Raw genomic sequence first — 20,039 nt, forward strand, 5'->3', positions numbered from 1 at the left:
GATACTACCCGTGCTAATGTATGGCTCCGAAGCATGGGTACTTGCGCAAGCAGATAAGGCAGTGCTTGGTGTGTTTGAGAGGGAAATTCTTCGAAAGATCTACGGGCCGATTTGCGTTGACGGTGAATATCGACGTCGTATGAACCACGAGCTCTATCAGCTATACAAAGACATGAATATAGTTAAACGTATCGAGATGCAACGATTGCGTTGGCTAGGCCATATCATGAGAATGAGCGATGATGAACCCGCTAAAAAGGCGTATGAATACATGCCACATGGCGGTGCACGCAGAATCGGCAGGCCTAAGCTTCGATGGAGCATAAAAGTGGATGAAGAAATGAAAAGTCAAGCGAAAAACAGAGAGGAAGTTCGGTCTATAGAACAAATGTTCTGTAACGGGCCAACTAAGTAAGTAAGATATTGTACAATGACAAGGATACATTATCCATGTTATGCACATAACTTGGATAGATCATCCGTGTTATCTGGACAAACTTCCAGGTACCTAGATACTTTTAACTAGGGAACTATGAACTTGCCGAAAACGAAAGTATATGTTGGTGTCGGGACTACAATTATTACAAGCGGAAACAATTTATAAAACAATCCAAGACCAGGTTTTACACTGAAATTAGACGCACATTTTTAGTCGAATGAACTCTGCATGGCACTTCCTTACTTTCTCTACAGTTCCTTGTGTTCTCACAGTTCCAAGTACTTCCATAGACAAAATTTCTGCGAAACAAAATTTCAATAATTTGTCGAAGGCGATTTTTGGAGAAAATTTTCAATTTTTTGTTATATATTTTTATCTGACGATTTGGATCCCACCACAGATTTAAATAGTTTTAATTGCTATTGGCGTTTTAACAATCATTTGCACGGTTGCCACCATTTGAACATACCCAAAGAGAGAAAGGGAGAGTCCATGTCCTCACGATAATTTATCCATGGTGTTTCCACACGCAGAGAAATATATGTTAGAAGTATGTTTGGATCCAAACAAATATATGTTTGGGACTGGTTGCAAACAAATATATGTTTTGGGTACCAAAATTTTTTCAATGTTAGAACATATTTTTTATGGGTGGAGAGAGAGAGCGTAACAACAGGACTCTCGCTTAGTTATTAATAAAGAGCTGTGTGTATGGAGCAATAGAAAAAGTAGAAGCGATAACGGGAGGGTGGAAAAGTTTATTTTTGCTTTGGTGATGTGTATGCAATATGCGCCAAACACGTGTGTTCGTTCTTAGTTGTTGTTGTTGCGATTTATTCATCCACAAGTAGCCATTTTTTATGTAACAGTTAACCAACCTAGCAAGCGAAGAGGAAAAGAAAAAAATGGTATGAATAATTTTTGATCTTTTTGCGAGAAAGATTGAGAAAAAATTTTCTTCTGTTTCCCCAAAGCAGTCGTTGAGTTTTGTGTTTTTATACCCTACTAGCTGACCCGGTCCGCGTTGCTGGCCCGTTGTTTGGGTTCTCCGTGTAAACTTTAGTTATCTATCCAGCATTGATACAGCCATAATTAGGCATCCCTCTAGAAACTTCATAATATAAATCAATGTTTTTGACATAAATTCCATGTATCCAGGTATCCCCTAAATTTAAGATATAAAATCTCTTTTATTATACCCTTCACCATAAATTGACAGTTTAAAGCACTTTGTGACCCACATATGAGGCGCTCAGTGCACACTTCGACTAACTCCACTTTTTGAAAAATTTGAGATTTAAGTGTCAAAGCCTTTGATATCGCCATATCTATTTATGATCATAATATCTTTTCTGAATAATAAAGATGAGCACCTTTAAATAACAAGTTTTTATTGACCACTGAATAATATGCAACTTTTTTCAGTGCACACTTCGATTAACTCCACATTCAAATGTAGCTCTGCTCGCAACGTGTACATTTTTACAGCAATGCCCTTTCGGCTTTTGTTGAAACCATAGATGGCCTTATTATGACGTATATAACATACATTTTTGACGTATATTACATACGTCGGAAACGTCGTAAACCTAGCCATGAAGAATGACGCTAACATAAAGCTAACATGAATTAATTACAAATATTGTTTTATAACTGAACTGCCAACATTAATTTTTATGTAAAACCTGTAATATATGTGTAAAAAACTAAGTTTTTCGTTAATAAAAAAATTCAAGACCTAACTTTATTACTTTTTTCAGTGCACACTTCGATTAACTCCACCATTACCACAACATTACTAACGATTGTTTGTTGACTATTGTTTTTATTTCATTTTATATACCGTTAGATGAAAGCTATACCTGCTATTATGCATTCTACATTATATATTTGAATCCATATTATCAGGGGAATTTTAAAAAACAATATACATTTCATCATTGCTTTTCTCAACTTTTTGTTTTATGGAGTTAGTCGAAGTGTGCTCTGAACGCCTCATATAATGATCGGTGCACGTCAATTAACATTGCTATATATTGGATTGTTGGTCTTGGTTGAGTCGTAATTATTACTGCAGAGAATTGTCAGTATAGGTCCACGTTTTGATATAGCTCCCATAGAACGGTACCGGCTGATTTTTGCTATTTTTGACGATTTAACATCTTTATCTCACCGAAATGGCTAAAATTTGGTTTTAATGTAATTTAAAGAGGAGAGCATAAATATTCGTATCGACCGAAAGACACGCCTTTTTAGTTGGGTTCGGTATGCAACAGTTATAGGTTCTCGTTTTGATATAGCTCCCATAAAGCAGTACCTCCCGATTTTCAATAGTTTGGAGATATAGTCACTTTTGGGGGTCGTAAACAGTCCTGCAGAGAATTTTCAGTATACGTCCTCGTTTTGATATAGCTCCCATAGAAGGGTGGCGCCTGATTTTCGCTATTTTTGGTGGATTTAACCTCTGGATAGTGACATCTCAAGTTATCGGGATTTTACTGTATTCCAAAATGTGGAGTTGATCGCGCTATCTAACTTATTGTTTAGTGTTCAGCGTTTATAGCGTTTTTTAGGCACGCTTACAAAATTATGTATATTATCTGAAATAATAAATGTTTGAACATTTTGTGATGACCGCGATATTTCACTTCCGCCAAGACCATTCAGGGTCAAGACGGTAATTACAGTAGTATTGCAAACAATCTGTAAACAATACGTTCAAAAATATCATGGACTTCAGATTTTTTTTTAAATTTTGAAGGAGAACCTCCGGTCACTACCTCCGGCCACTACCACTTGTTCAAGCTAGTGTTTATATCATTTTTGTGTCACGCTTACTAAAATTATGTATATTAATTGAAATAATACATTTTTGAAAACTTTGTGATGACCGCGATTTCAGATTTTATTAAAAACATTGTAGGGGAGGACCACCGGTCACTACTCTTAGTCGTATAAAAACAGCTTACGAACGTTCTAATTAATTGAAATAATACATTTTTGAAAATTTTGGGATGACCGCGATATTTCACTTCCGCGACGACCATTCAGGGTCAAGACAGTAATTACCATAGCATTGCAAACAATTTGTAAACAATATATTAAAAATTATCTTGAATTTCGCGGTTTTCTTAAAAAATTGTGGGGAGGACCACCGGTCACTACACTTAGCGGGTTAAATAAATAGATTACGACCTATTCTCAGACCTAAAAACTTCACATACAAAATTTTATAAGATTTCCCAATCGATTTTTCGGAATTGCTTTATCGTGACATCTCAAGTTATCGGGATTTTACTGTATTCCAAAATATGGCGTTGACCGCGTTATCCCACACATAGAAGCCAGTGTTATAGCGGTTTTATAGTCACGCTTACTAAAATTTGCTATACTATCTGAAATAGTACATTTTTGAATAATTTAGGATGACCGCGATATTTCACTTCCGCGACGACCATTTAAGAAAATATATAGCCTATTTTCACCACCGGTGTTCCCAGTACATTATCGGAAATTTTCCAAAAAATCTATTCAGCCGTTTTTGAGTCTTTTCGTTTTTGAATAATTTGGAATGACCGCGATATTTCACTTCCGCGACGACCATTCAAGAAAATATATAGCCTATTTTCACCACCGGTGTTCCCTGTACATATTCTGAAATTTTCAAGAAAATCTGTTCAGCCGTTTTTGAGTCTATTCGGAACATACAAACATACAAACATAGTAACATACACACATTGTCTTTTATATATTAGATAGTTTTTGTTTGTTTTTCTTTCTAAGAGTGTAACACTATTTCTGGCATTAAGAATTTTGTATGTATCTACGCATCTTTTGTTGCTTTTGTGTTTGGTATTTCTATGCATTTCAATAAATGAAAAACCACCACCATTCATAAATGTGTGTAGGTTTTTGTGGATTTTGGGCTTGCATTTATATTTCATCTAAACAAATATTTGTTTGCACCTAAACAAATAGTTGTTTGCATCCAAACATATATTTGTTTGCAGGACCCAATCATATATTATGTTTGGGACTGTTATGTTATGTTTGCATATATATCTGTAGAAGATCTTTAAAAGGTCTTCTGTATGTAGAAGGCCCTAATAAAGACTTTTGGCTGTAGAAGACCCTTAAAAGGTCTTCTGCTTTACCTTTAAAATGCCTTCTGTCTGTAGAAGACTTTTAGAAGGTATTCTATCTGTAGAAAACCTTTAGAAGGTCTTCTGTTTGTATAAAACAGTTAGAAGGTCTTCTATATGTAGAAGGCTTATAGAAGGTGGAAGAGCATTATAAGTTCTTCTGTATGTAGAAGACTTTCAGAACTTTAGAAGGTTTTGTGTCTGTAGAAGGATTTTAGAAAAAATTTTTGTCTGTAGAAGACTTTTAGATGGTCTATTGTCTGCAGAAAACCTTTAGTAGGACTTCTGTCTCCAGAAAACCTTTAAAATGTCTTCTACTGACCCTTCTAAAGATCTTCTATATACAGAAAACTTTTAAAAGGTTTTCTACAAATAGAAAACCTTTAGAAAGAGTTTTTCCTGTAGAAGACCTTTAGAAGTTCTTCTGTCTGTAGAAGACCTATAGAAAGTCTTTTGTTTGTAGAAGACTTTTAGAAGTTCTTTAATCCTTTAGAAGGTCTTCTATATAGAGCTTCAAATTACCTCTGCACTTCCCATGGCCTTATGTGCGGTCATTGGCACAGCTCAGAGATATCACCAATTTTCGGGTAATTGATATACGTGCTAGTCAACCACCCGAAATTAGACCAAATTTGCCATCAGAGGTGACCGGACTAGCAAATGAGGGTTATGAAGTCCCACGAGTTCTGTGACTTACTTTTGAAGTCAACACGCTAGCGGAAAACCACATTAAGAAATGCAACATTGGGCAGGATTGAATAATTGTGGGCAAAGCACAGTGCGAAATATGGATACTTTAGTGGAACTTTACTCATAACTTTTTATGTGAAGAACGTAGGTTACTAAAACTTTCCAAAAATGTTTCTTATAGTTGAGGGTCGTATGTGGATAAATGGATAAATGGGCCACATGACCGTTTTTACGTATTAGGTTCATTTTTCAACCGATTTTGTTGCAAATTGGTATATTGGGGTTTCAGTGGATGGAGAACATATGTACAAAATATTGTCAATATCTGTTCGCGTATAGGTATAGCCCCCATTGAGCGGTACCGGTCAATATAACATATTTTAAAGATTCCAAGCACATTTACCAATCTATTTGTTTGCATTTTGGTAATTTATGTTCTCCGTAGGTAGAAAACCGTTTTGCGAAATATTAGCAACGTATTTTCTCGTTTTTCTATAGCCCCAATATAAGGGGAGCACCCCATTTGGGATATTTAAGTGGTGTTAGGTAATTATTGCCAACCGAGTTTGGTTTACTTCAAAATTTGTCTTCATTGAATAGAAAATATTAAAAAAAACAATTCAGAGCATAGATCCTTGCTTTGGTCCCTCCCACCAATCATCCACATACGTTAAAATGAAAAAAATAAATGAAAATTTTTTTTTTTTACAAATTGAACGTTTCGACTGGTGCAACTATGCTTTGATTCAGGTACTTAACGATGTCCTGAGAAAACTGCTCAAATTTAAACATTTTTTCTAGAAAATGTGAATGAAATTCGCAAGAATAGTCATAAAACTATTAAAAGCGACATATCTTAGTATTGGTGAAGCCATTTTGGGATAAACGAAACTAACATGGACGTCTACTGCCGGTTCTTCTATCAAATTTTCAAAAATATAGATATATGAATGTTCCAATGACTTTCTGAAAAAGTAGCATATCTCGCAAAATGTGCTATTTATTATGCAATTCACCACAATACATTAAAAAAACCTCCAAAACTTATAAAAAAAATAATTTAGTGAAACTTTTAAGTACATTTCTAGTTGTTTCGCGGGGTAAATCGCAAAACTGAATATGAGGCATTAGTCATGTGATACTTAGCAATAGAATTCAACAAGAATCTCATTAGTTTTATGTATTTTAATTTTTGAGTAAAGTTCCTCTAAAGTTCCCATATTTCGCACTGTGCAACGGTTAAATCATTCTCGAATGCGCGAAAGAATTATTAATTATAATAGAGCGGCTGCTACTTTCAACGTCGTGAATTGACAGATCCGGAGAGGTACGTGTGTTATTTAACCGTGAGTGATATGGTGAGGAGGAGTGTGCTACAGTTCATAAGAGCACCTCTCAGCCGAGGAGGTACCACCACAATTTACAATGAGCGATATTATCGTTTGTGGAATTCAGAAATAAGAAACCGTTATAGAGATCGCAAAGTATGTGGCGTGTCTTGTCGTTGATGACATATGTGTTAGGATAAATATCAACACAGCTTATATACTGCATTTCTTTCTTTCTTCTTCTGTCGCTAAATCTATTGGCTGAAATTAGTCTCCCCCTGAAAATATTGGTCGATGATGTGCTGATTCCGATCACTTATTAACTTAAGACATTCGGTCTAATGTTCGATAGCATGTTTAAGTTGTCTGGGTAAGCCACAGCTATTTACGACAAAATTGGAATTAGAAACAAGGCCTTGGCCTTTCGGACCAAAAATCCGGATAATGAACCCGCCTTCCATTATAAATTTCCGTACTCAGCGCAATAAACCGTACATTTGAACAAAAATGCAAAGAATTCGGAGATTTTTCGTTGTAGTCGTTCCAGTTGGGCTTACGTGACTCTTTTATGGAATAACTCTGCTTAACACTCTACAATTTTGTTGGAATTTTTTTAAATGTTGGTATAATTGCGATCTTTGCAGGGACGCATATTTTTGAGTGGTCAGACCAGGTTACCTTAGTTAGTTTAGCCGGTTCGCCTGAAAATGTGCATACTCCCCTTATATGTGCACATACATGATATGTCTTTTAGAACAGCTATATCTCAAGAATGGTTCGTTCTAGGAAAAAATTTCCGTCTACGACATTTGCTCGAGTCACTTTTTAATTGGACACACTGTTTTCAAGAAAAATTGCGAAAATCTAAAAAAAAACCTTATTTTTTACCTTAGTTTGGACTTTGTTCTAATGACAAACCCTTGCTATTACCCTACCCAGGCACGTCAGGAGAGATCTTCATGATCTGAAGAGAGACGGCCAACGCACACTGGTCCCAACCTGCGACAAAAATCGAAAAATCAATATCAGCAAATCTCTGCGACAATTCAGCAAATTTTCTCTAAACATATTATATTTTAATATTCCAGCAATGTTTTTGTAATTTATAACGGTATTTAACAAAACAAAACAGAAGAAGTTGACATTTACGTATGATCTCTTAAAAACTTTAAAAACATCAGTAAGGTTGTGACTTCTTACAATGCAAATAACTAAAAATTGAAAGGATAAAATTATTTTTTTTCGAAATGGAAGTTTTAGTACAAGGTTTTCTAATTACTTTACATAAAAATTTTTACACATTATTCGAATAAAATGTGCTGGAAATCACATTTTTTATAATATTTTTTTTTGTGGATTTATTTTCCAAGTCCTAAAAATTGAAGTTGAGTTTTACTAACTTCGCCATCCTTCGCCGCTGTCCAAATTTTTTGAAGAATGTTCGAAATAGTGTCAAGTTTAAAAAAAATCTAGTTCCAGCTGCATATATTTGCATTTCCGTGTGTGACATTAAAAATACTGACGATGCCTCTGGTCATTTCAGTGAATATGCCGTATAACTGTATCCTCAGTTTCTTCTCTGTTTTGTCTTTTAATTGTTTGTTTTGGTTTTTTCTTTAAAGATTTAGACATTTTTGTTTTGGGATCTATGATCTATGAGAGTATTTTTTACATTTTATATTTTTGATATATGTATGATGCTATATATAATATGAAAAACAAGTAAAAACAAGTTCAGTCGCACCGAACTTTATTATATCCCCTACCATGAAATATTCTGAACTCAATTGGAATAATTTGTTTCCTTTCCTGTCCACGATACCAGTCGGAAACGTTTTTTGACCACTAACAGCTCCAAATAGCAAATTAAACCAATTCGAACCGAAAATGTAGATAAAAACCTCAAAATAACTGAAATAGGGAGGTACCGTAATATGAGGGCTATACCGAAACCTGGACCTAAGACCACAATTTTTGGAGCAGAAGGTTTTTGATCATTGAGAACTGCAAATGGCAAATTACAACCAATTCGGGCCGAAAATGTTGATAAAATCTTCAAAATACCTGAAATCGGGAGGTATCGTAATATGAGAGCTATACCGAAACCTGTACCTAAGACCACAATTTTTGGCGCAGGAGGTTTTTGGGAACCCCAAATACCAAAGTACACCCAATTAGATAAAAGCTTGAAAATACCTGAAATTGGGTGGTACCGCTACATGGGGGCTATAGGAAAAACTGGACCCATATTGATGATTTTTTGCCTAAAGTATTTTTTACTTATTTTTAGCATATACTGAAAAAATCAGATTGATCCGACGATTGTAAATATTTTTGTCGCACCTTCCCTTACAAGTGGAACCACTGTGCAACGGTACAAACGAGCTTATTGGCTTGGATAACATTCGCATTGATTTAGTTGCTAAGGCAGTCTAAGGCAGACCACACGCCACTTATGGCACTACAAGAACGCCAAGCCAGTCGAGATTGCAGAATATTTGAATCTGCTGCGCTTTTTTGAAACAACTAAACTTTCCTGGGTAACCTCGTATTTAAACCAGTCAGCCAAGCGTAGCGCATACATTACACCAGCAAACATATCTACTTTTTTAAGTATCTGATTATAATGCAATTTTAAATATCAGTTTACAACTTCGCAACACAACAACTCCCCAATGAGAGGGGAAACGAACAAAAGTAGGCACCTTAACATTGTTCGTTAACTAATTAACTCAAGTAGCTGTTAACTGGATAATTTGCACTTTAGAAACAGAAAAAAACCCTATTAACACGCCACGCCACTTCTTTCTTTAGTTTCCCCCTAATGTAGTTACATCTTCCATGATAATATGGTTTCAAATTTCACATATGGCCAAGAAATTTTTACTCTCGAAACAAAAACTTGACTAATTGCGAACAGATTAAGACAGAATTAAATGCATCCTCCTTTTCACTTACCTGTAATAACGTTGACTTTTCCGTGATAAAATTTCTTTAAATATCACATTTTCATAGAGACTTGACAAGAAATTCTTAACTCTTGCTGGAAAATCCATGGGTTGTTTTTGTTCCGCAAATAAAATTGGAACATAGGCAGCCTCAGCAGGATTTCCCACCATAGAATTTGTGGTGAAAACACTTTGCACCATAAATGACAAAACCATGGGACATTGGAAATGAGCACCCAAACCGAAAATAAAATCATTCATACCATAACCCAGGAGTACCAAATCAAAATCTCCTGCTTTGTGGTCACGTAAGAATTGCTGCATCAATGGATTATTGAGGGTATTATTTGTCATATCCAATACCAAACCGAAATGATGGGCCAATTTCACATAAATCGGTGAGGGTTTGTTGACCATTTTACGGGCAAACTCCGCATCGAACATGGGCTCCTTGAGATAGATATATTTTATGTCGGGATTCTTATAAGGATTTGGAGCTGTGGCAATGACGGTGACATTGTGGCCATCTTTGGCTAAAGTTTCCGCAACAGAAAAATGTATAAACAGATGAGACAACGAAGGTGAGGGGAAGACGCTTAGAATTCGAGCACTTTCATTTGGTATCACCGCTATGACCAAGAGTACAAAGAGTATGGAAATAATATTTACTTTCCGCTTCATAATGTGTTTAAATCTACACGGTATCACAAATAAAACACTACTGGCCACAAAAAATTTTTCTCTCTGGAATAGACGGTATTAATCGGCAGTCAGTTTGATAGATAAGGTGTGTTATTATTATTAGAAAACAAAGATCTAATCAAGTTCCAACATTTATTTTATAAGTCCCAACTAATAAATCTATCGTATCATAACCTACACCAATCGAGGCGTATTACAAAGCAAACAACTTTTGTTTTAGACATTTTATTGGGTACCCTAGCTGTTATTTGGGCACTTTTCATAATTCTCATGGAAGCCTAACTGAGAGATAAGTCAGGAGAGAGAAATTTCTCATATTCTTTACTATGCCTCTTTGTAGTTCCGATAATGTATGTATATGGGCGAACATAGCTGCTGTTGAAGGCTTCTGCCAATTCGTTGTCCTACACCCAGAGAAACCAGTGAGGAAAGGAGCAAAGTCGGGCGGGGCCGACTATATGATACCCTACACCACTGTGAATATGTAAAATATAAATCGGAGCTATATCCAGATCTTAACCGATTTTGATATAATTTGGCACATTTATTTCCAGACCGAATTCAGTCACACATTCCAAATATCATTGAAATCGGACTTATATATCGTGTTTGGAGCAGAAAAAAAACGAAATCGGCCGAAAATATATATGGGAGCTATATCCAAATGGAAACCGATTTCGATATAATTTGGCACACTTATTTCTAGACCGAATTCAGTCAAACATTTCAAATTTCATCAAAATCGGACGTATATAGCGTGTTTGGTGCAGCAAATACGTGAAATCGAGCGAACATATATATGGGAGCTATATCCAAATCTGAACCGATTTCGATATAATTTGGCTCATTTATTTCTTGACTGAAATCAGTCACACATTCCAAATTTCATCGAAATCGGACATATATAGCGTTTGTGGTACAGGAAATACGTGAAGTCGGCCGAAAATATATATGGGAGCTATATCCAAATCTGAACCGATTTTAACCAAAATCAATAGCGTTCTTCCGACGGCTAAAAAAATGGTATTCCCCAATTTTCAGCGAAGTCGGTCAACAAATGCGACCTGTATGTTGCGAACGGACGGACATGCATAAATCGACTCAGAAAGTGATTCTATGTATATCCCTAGAACGAACTATGGGTCTATCTCGCTTCCTTTTGTATGTTACATACAAATGCACTAACACATAATACCCCTTACTACATAGTGGTGTAGGGTATAAAAATGTGGTAAAATCAATAATAATTTGAGAAGTGTGTTAAAATTTGGACGGACCGAACTTTTTATACCATTTACCACGTGTTGTATGAAAATAAAATTGAACGATCTTCAAAATGCGTAAATTCCGGAAGTACCTTCATTTTGGGTGTACACGCAGAGAAAAAAATATGATTGATCCAACAATATTCGAAGAGCAAAATATGTATTGTAAAGATATTGTTAAATTCCAAATGTAGTATTGTGATTCCAACAATTGGGTTTTGTTAAATCCAAAAATAGTTTTTGTCAACTGGACAATAGTTCTCTCTTCTCTTCGACAATTTTTTTTCCTTCTCTCGCTATTCGATGCCGTGTTGAAAAAAACAATTATGGTGAGTTTTGTTTGTATGACATGATGCCTTTATGTTTGTTTTCGTGTGTATGTATACCAACAATGAGACTCTTGTTTTTATTTGTTTCTGTTTTGTTTCATTCTTCTATCTTCATTGTGCTTTGAGGTTTGGTGTTATACCGAAGTTTGTTATGGTGTTTAATTATTCCTTATGTTGTGGTGGGTGCTTGTGGCTTTTTGTTTGTCTTTGTTGTCAGCCAATGCAGCAAACCATGTATTGTGTTCATGAATGATTGCAATATTATACGCGACATTTATATCCAAGTTATGTGAAAAGTGTATATGAGAAGTATATACACTCAAATCAGAAATTTCTGGGCTGGTTTTCTGGGTTGACAATACTTTTTGTAAACAAAATTAGATTATGATAGTTCCTACAATCGGTATTATTAACGATTTTTACAATATTGCGGAAATTCGAAAGTTGTTTTTGTTTTCTATGTTTGGAACAAAAGATGGTATTTTTGGATTTGGATTACAATGTTTGAAGAAAACAAATACAGTTTTGGAACTAAAACAGATATTTTTGTTCCAACAAAAGCGAAAAATATTTTTTCTCTGCGTGTACACCAAAATATGAACCTATATTGATCATTTTCTACGTGGAGGTTTTTTTAGCCATTAAGAATTCCTTTACATCGAGCATTAGCGTTGTACCTTTCAATACCAAATTACAGCAATTTCCTACCTATGTCTAGAATTTTTGTGGATAAGTTTTTTAACCAAAAGCAACCCTAAATGTCAAATTAGAGTTATTTTGGACGGAAAATATAGTTAAAGTCAACAAAGTAGCTAAAATAGTGAGCTACCGCGATACCGGAGATCGTACCAAAATCTTGACATACATATGTATGTCGCCAATTTTGCGTAAAGAAATGTTCTGACCGAATAAAAACTTTATTGTGTGAAAAATTGGTTAAAATCTTTAAAGTGGCAAAAATCAGGATGTGCTGTCATGTGGGGGCTACATGAAAATGTGGACCTTTGTCAACAATTTTTCGTGAAGTTTTTCTGACCAATGTAAAATTACAAATAATTCTATTAGTAAATCCGCATAACATCTTTAAAAATACCCACGGATGGTACCTCTATATGGGCGTAGTACCAAAATTTGGACCCATTTTCAATACCAATGATCTTAGGACTACCTAAATATTAGTTTACAACTTCGCAACACAACAATTCCCAAACGAGAGGGGAAACGAACAAAAGTAGGCACCTTAACATTGTTCGTTAACTAATTAACTCAAGTAGCTGTTAACTGGAAAATTTGCACTTTAGAAACAGAAAAAAACTATTAACACGCCACGCCACTTCTTTCTTCAGCTACCCCTAATATAGTTGCATCTTCCATGATAATATGGTTTCAAATTTCACATATGGCCAAGAAATTTTTACTCTCGAAACAAAAACTTGACTAATTGCCAACAGATTAAGACAGAATTAAATACCTCCTCCTTTTCACTTACCTGTAATAACGTTGACTTTTCCGTGATAACATTTCTTTAAATATCACATTTTCATAGAGACTTGACAAGAAATTCTTAACTCTTGCTGGAAAATCCATGGGTTGTTTTTGTTCGGCAAATAAAGTTGGAACATAGGCAGCCTCAGCAGGATTTCCCACCATAGAATTTGTGGTAAAAACACTTTGCACCATAAATGACAAAACCATGGGACATTGGAAATGAGCACCCAAACCAAAAATAAAATCATTCATACCATAACCCAGGAGTACCAAATCAAAATCTCCTGCTTTGTGGTCACGTAAGAATTGCTGCATCAATGGATTATTGAGGGTATTATTTGTCATATCCAATACCAAACCGAAATTATGGGCCAATTTCACATAAATAGGTGAGGGTTTGTTGACCATTTTACGGGCAAACTCCGCATCGAACATGGGCTCCTTGAGATAGATATATTTTATGTCGGGATTCTTATAAGGGTTTGGTGCTGTGGCAATGACGGTGACATTGTGGCCATCTTTGGCTAAAGTTTCCGCAACCGAAAAATGTATAAACAGATGTGACAACGAAGGTGAGGGAAAGATGCTTAGAATTCGAGCACTTTCATTTGGTATCACCGCTATGGCCAAGAGTACAAACAGTATGGAAATAATATTTACTTTCCGCTTCATAATGTATTTAAATCTACACGGTATCACAAATAAAACACTACTGGCCACAAAAAATTTTTCTCTCTGGAATAGATGGTATTAATCGGCAGTCGAATTGACAGATAAGCTCTGTTATCATTATTAGAAAACAAAGATCTAATCAAGTTCTAACATTTATTTTATAAGTCCCAACTAACAAACCTATCGTATCATAACCTACACCAATCGGGGCGTATTACAAAGCAAACAACTTTTGTTTGTTGATTAGGGTGACCTGAATATTATTGGGTACCCTAACTGTTGTTTGGCCACTTTTCATAATTCTCATGGAAGCATAACTGAGAGATAAGTCAGGAGAGAGACATTTCTCATATTCTTTGCTGAACCCATTTTTAGTTCCGATAACGTATGTATGTATATGGCAGCGACGCGCTTCTTTGCAAAGACAGTATAGTGAGGGCGCCCACTGAGTTGTTTTTGCTTTTGCTTCTCTCTATCACCTACAGTGTAAGTTAATAACAAGTAAAAAAGCGTTAAGTTCGGCTGGGCCGAACTTTTCATACCCTCCACCATGAAATATTCTAAACTAAAATGGAATAATTAGTTTTCATTCCTGTCCCCAACTTTAAGTGGATACGTTAAAATGTCAGATAATGTACATAAAATGCTTCATTCGGGAGGCCCTATGTATATGTATGGTGCCTATGTATGTTGACAATTTTCGGTGAGCGAGAAATTGGGAGGTACAGTTATATAGGGGTTATAATAAAACATGGACCTATGTTGACAGTTTTTGATGGGAGCCTTTAATGTCAAATAACTCCTAATTCGGTTAAAAATTGTACCTAGAATCCTCAAAATACCGAAAATCGGTACATAACGTGGGAACTTCAAATGTCATTAACAGCTAGTTCGGAGGTATGTGGGCTATACGAAAATATGAACTTAAATGAACAATTTTTGTTGGCTTTTAAATTTCAAATTATAGAAAGTTCGTCCAACAAATAAAGCTAAGATACGGAAAATCGGGAGGTTTGTTTTGGGGCTATACCAAAATATGGACCTACGTTCGGTTAAACATTTTAAGTAAAATCCTCAAAATACCGAAAATCGGGAAGTATCGTTATATTGGGGCAATGTTGAAAATTGTTGATGCAGATGTGTGGTGACCACTACAACCTTCAAATGTCAAATTACAGTTAGTTCGGTTAAAAATTATAGCTAAAATTGCCAATTACTGAAAATTGGGAGGTACCGTTATATGGGAGCTATATCCGAACGTGGACCTATGTTGACAATTTTTTATGGAGAGGTGTTGTGACCGCTAGGAACTTCAAATGTCAAATTACTGCTGGTTCGGTTTAATATTGAAGCTAAAATCATCAAATTACTGAAAATCGGGAGGTACTTTTATATGGGAGCTTTATCAATACATCGACCTTTCTTGACAATTTTTGGTGGAGAGGTGTGGTGACCGCTAAGAATTTCAAATGTCAAATGTTCAAATTACACATAATTCGGTTAAAACTTGTAGGTAAAATTCTCAAAATTCCGAGAATTCGTTATATGGGGATACCGAAATCTGTTATACCGAGGTACCGTTAGATGGGGCTATACAAAAACATGGACCTACGTTCATAATTATTTCGAATATAAGATTTTTGGTCACTAAGAACCCTAAATATCAAATTATAGCTAAATCGACCTAAAAATGTAGCTAAAAACTTCAAAATCCGTAAATCGGAGGCACCGTTATATGGGGGCTGTACCAAAACGTGGACCTATGTCCACAAGTTTTGTTATATAAGTTTATTGACATTTAAGGACCCTAAATGTCAAGTTATAGCTAAATCGGTCTGAAAATGTAGCTAAGAACGGCAAAATACCGGAAATCGGGGGGTACCGTTATATGGGGGCTATACCAAAACGAGGACCGATATAGCCCATCATCGAACTTGACCTGCCTGCAAACAAAAGACGCATTTTCCCAAAATTTCAGCGTTCTATCTCCATTTTTGTGGATGCTAGAGTGATTACCACAGACGGACGGACAGACGGACGTGCACAGATCGACTCAGAATTTTACCCTGATCAAGAATATACGTACTTTATAGGGTCGCAAATGAGTATTTCAATGCGTTACAAACGGAAAAACAAACTTAATATACTCTCCATACTATGGTGGAGGGTATAAAACAAACAATAAACATCATGTGGTTGTTCCCAGCAAACCAAATGTCGGATGTCCGACACGTCTGAACAATTTCGGAAGCAACATCGTTCAGATTTCGTTCCGATTTCTAAACGATTTTTCGGAGTTGAAATAGTTCAGATTTTGTACCGATTTCGGAACGAATGTCGGAAAGAAATTTCCTATCCGAATTTCCCAAAGATTTTCTTCAGATTTCGTTACGAAATCGGACCGAAATCGATCCGATGTCGCTAAGACATTTCGTTCCGAAATTATGTCAACCACTTCATACAACTTTCGTTAAGATATCGTTACGATTTCGGATCAGATATCGGACGTATCGTTCGAATTTTGTTCCGATTTCGTTACGATGTCGGTACGATTGGTTTGCTGGGTTGTTTTCTTCACTCATACATACACACACACTAAACCATTCTTGGGCGACGCTGGTATATGGGCAAGCATAGCTGCTGTTGAAGGCTTCTGCCAATTAGTTGTTCTACACCCATAGAAAAAATGTGGTAAAAGCAATAATATTTTGAGAAGTGTGTTCAAATTCGGACGGATCGAACTTTTTATACCATATACCACGAGTTGTATAAAAATAAAATTGAACGATCTTCAAAATACGTAAATTCCGGAAGTACCTTCATTTTTGGTGTACACCAAAATATGAACATATATTGATCATTTTCTACGTGGAGGTTTTTAGCCATTAAAAATCCCTTTACATCGAGCATTAGCGTTGTACCTTCCAATACCAAATTACAGCAATTTCCTACCTATGTTTATAATTTTTGTGGATAAGATTTTTAACCACTAGTAACCCTTAATGTCAAATTAGTGTTATTTTGGACGGAAAATTTAGTTAAAGTAAACAAAGTAGCTAAAATAGTGAGGTACCGCGATACCGGAGATCGCACCAAAATCTTGACATACATATGTCGCCAATTTTGCGTAAAACCATGTTCTGCCGGAACAACAACTTTATTCTGTGAAAAATTGGTTAAAATCTTTTAAATGACAAAAATCAGGATGTGCTGTCATGTGGGGGCTACATGAAAATGTGGACCTATGGCAACAATTTTTCGTGAAGTTTTTTTCTGATCAATGTAAAATTACAAATAATTCTATTAGTAAATCCGGATATATATAATTGTTCCACAACATCCCATAGGGACAAGGGAGACTTCTCTCATATCAATGAGTGCACCCCGATTCATATTAGCTCAATGATATGGGACCTACAGTTTATCGCCGAGTCCGAACGGCGTGTCTAAGACACCACTTTTGCAGAGAAGTTTTACATGGCTGAAATACTCAGGAAATGTCGCCAACATTACTGAGGGGTATTTTGCCACCGTTGAAAAGTGTTTTGATGTTGCCTGGCCGGGGAATCGAACCCATGACCTTATGTGTGCAAGGCGGGTGTGCATACCATTGCACCACGGTGGCACCCAGTAAATCCGGATAACATCTTTAAAAATACCAACCGATGGCACCTCTATATGGGCGTAGTACCAAAATTTGGACCCATTTAAAATACCAATGATCTTAGGACTACTACAATGACTATAGTGGTCTTCTATATAATAGGAGCCCAGCAAAAATAATCCTCCCAAAGTAATGACTTTAATAAGGGATTTTTGGCAACCGTAACTACTTACAAATCCCCCTACTAACCCATTATTTTAACAAGGACACGTCGCACTGATTTACTAGTTATTCTATGGCCACTGGAAGTTGAACAAGTAAGAAAAGCGTAAGTTCGGCGGGTCCAAACTTTTTATACCCTCCACCACGAACTGTATTTAAGTAAATAGGAACAATTAGTTTTGTTTCGTTTATGAAAGTACTAAACTCTTCCTTTTATAGCAGGAGTATTACATATATCTCAACTGACAATACTTCCTTCAAAACAATATGGGGTGACATTTTTGTTCTTTCCAAAACATGGACCAATATTTACAATTTTCCGAATTGAGCGAAATACATAAAATTGGGCAAAACCGACTAGACCTAAAGCTGGATATTCTGGATTTGGATAGTTAACAAAATCGGGAGCGCCGTTAACCTGTACCGATAAATTTCTGGAGGAAAGTTTCGTAACTCTAGCGAAGGCTAAATAACAAATGTCAGTTATTCCCATTGATTTTGTGGCTAAAACTTTCCAAATACCGAAAATTGGGAGGGATCTTTCTATGGGGGGTATATGAAACATGGAATGTTTCATACCTCCATCAAAAACTTAATACAAATATCAGCTATTTTGGTGGAGAACGACCTATATGCAGAAAATCGGGAGGTACTGCTCTATGGGGGCTATATGAAGACATATACCGACAAATTTCAGGTGGAAAGTTTTATACCTCAACGAAGACTAAGTACCATCTTGCAGCCATTTCCGTGTTATAATGAGGCTAAACCCGTCAATATACCGAAAATTGGGATATACCGTTCCATTGGGGTACCCCAGAAAAAGACTAAATGATATACCATCCTATGGGGGTGCCCCCAAAACATGCACGTATACCGAAAAATTTCTGAGGGAAATTTTTGTAGCCCGGAAAAGGACTGAATACCAAAGTTCAGCCACTAATACATTCAAAATATCTTAAAATGACGCGTACTATATGGGGTCTTATATGGGTGCTATACCAAAACGTGGACCTATAAAAACAAAATTTGGTAGAGACATGTTTTAGCCTCTGGAGACACAAAGTAGCAAATTACAACCAATTCGGTGGTCAAATGAGACAAATATCATAAAACTTCCTTATAACGACAACGCGTCACTTTGTATGGGGGCTATACGAAAACTTGGACCTACATGGCCCGCTTCCAATACCAAACGTCCTACATACATATAATAGATTTTACCAAAATTTCATCCACCAATTTCAATCCGTTCGGACGCTAGAGTGATTTCCACAGACGGACGGACATGGCTATATCGATGTAGAATTGCACGATCAAGAATATACATACATATATAGTTTGTGGGGTCTACAATGATTATTTCGAGTAATTACAAACGGAATGACAAACTTAATATAACCCCCATCCTATGGTGGAGGGTATACAAATAAATAAATAAACAAGTTAGAAGGTCGTTAAGTTCGGCCGGGCCGAACTTGTTATACCCTCCCTCCTAATTAGTTGCCTTTCGTGTATGAGGAAGACTTAATATTAAATTTCAGCAATTTCGGTAAAACAATGTGAGGCACCGTTCTATGGGGCTATTTCAAAACGTCGATCTATACCGACAAATTTCTGACGGAAAGTTTTTAGACTCAAAGAAGACTAAATACCAAATTTCCTATATTTCGGTAAGAGAATGTAGCTAAAACTTAACAAATACCGAAAATCAAGACGTGGACCTATACTGATAATACTCTTCTGGAATATTTTATAACTCTTAGAAGACTAAATAACGAATTTCAGCCATTTCGGTGGGATATTAACGTCACAATCTTCAATATTACGAAAATCGGGAGGTTCTAACACACACAACGTTTAAAATACCGAAAATCTGGAGGTACCGTGCTATGTGGGCTATATAAAGGCATGGACCGATACCGATAAAGTTCTGGCGGAAAGTTTTATACCACCAGCGTAGACTAAGTACCAAATTTCAGCCATTTCGTATGATAATGAAGCTAAAACCTTCAAAATACCGAAAATCGGGAGGTACGGTTCTATAGGGGCTATATGAAGACGTGGACCGATGCCGACAAAAGTCCGGGGGAAAGTTTTATACCCCTAAATAAGACTACGTACCAAATTTCAGCCATTTCAGTGTGATAATGAAGCTAAAACCTTCAAAATACCGAAAATCGGGATGTACCGTTCTATGGGGGCTATAT

At 36.1% G+C, this 20,039-nt stretch overlaps 2 protein-coding genes across 3 annotated transcripts in view; both read right to left on the reverse strand.

Annotated features, from left to right (window-relative positions):
* Nucleotides 1–20,039, reverse strand: part of LOC141399643 (UDP-glycosyltransferase UGT5-like) — a 110,539-nt gene that overhangs the window by 85,946 nt on the left and 4,554 nt on the right. The window contains exon 1 of one of the 2 annotated variants that reach the window (XM_073978761.1): nt 9,558–10,243. The exons of the other annotated variant lie outside the window; for it this stretch is intronic. Within the exon in view, the coding sequence (XP_073834862.1) occupies nt 9,558–10,228 (671 nt within the window). The 5' untranslated portion in view covers nt 10,229–10,243. Of the gene's footprint in view, nt 1–9,557; nt 10,244–20,039 lie in introns of those variants that run through there. 2 annotated transcript variants of the gene reach the window in all.
* LOC141396645 (UDP-glycosyltransferase UGT4-like) lies at nt 13,329–14,056 on the reverse strand. Its single transcript, XM_073972266.1, has one exon. It carries the CDS (start codon nt 14,001–14,003, stop codon nt 13,329–13,331), a length of 675 nt encoding a protein of 224 aa, XP_073828367.1. The 5' UTR covers nt 14,004–14,056.

The sequence above is a fragment of the Musca autumnalis genome, unplaced genomic scaffold (genome assembly GCF_047663935.1).
Source record: "Musca autumnalis isolate F117 unplaced genomic scaffold, ASM4766393v1 scaffold_3, whole genome shotgun sequence".
Lineage (NCBI taxonomy): Eukaryota > Metazoa > Arthropoda > Insecta > Diptera > Muscidae > Musca > Musca autumnalis.

Coding starts and splice junctions, on each gene's coding strand:
- LOC141396645 (XM_073972266.1), bottom strand. CDS start 14,003: ATGAAGCGGAAAGTAAATATTATTTCCATACTGTTTGTACTCTTGGCC.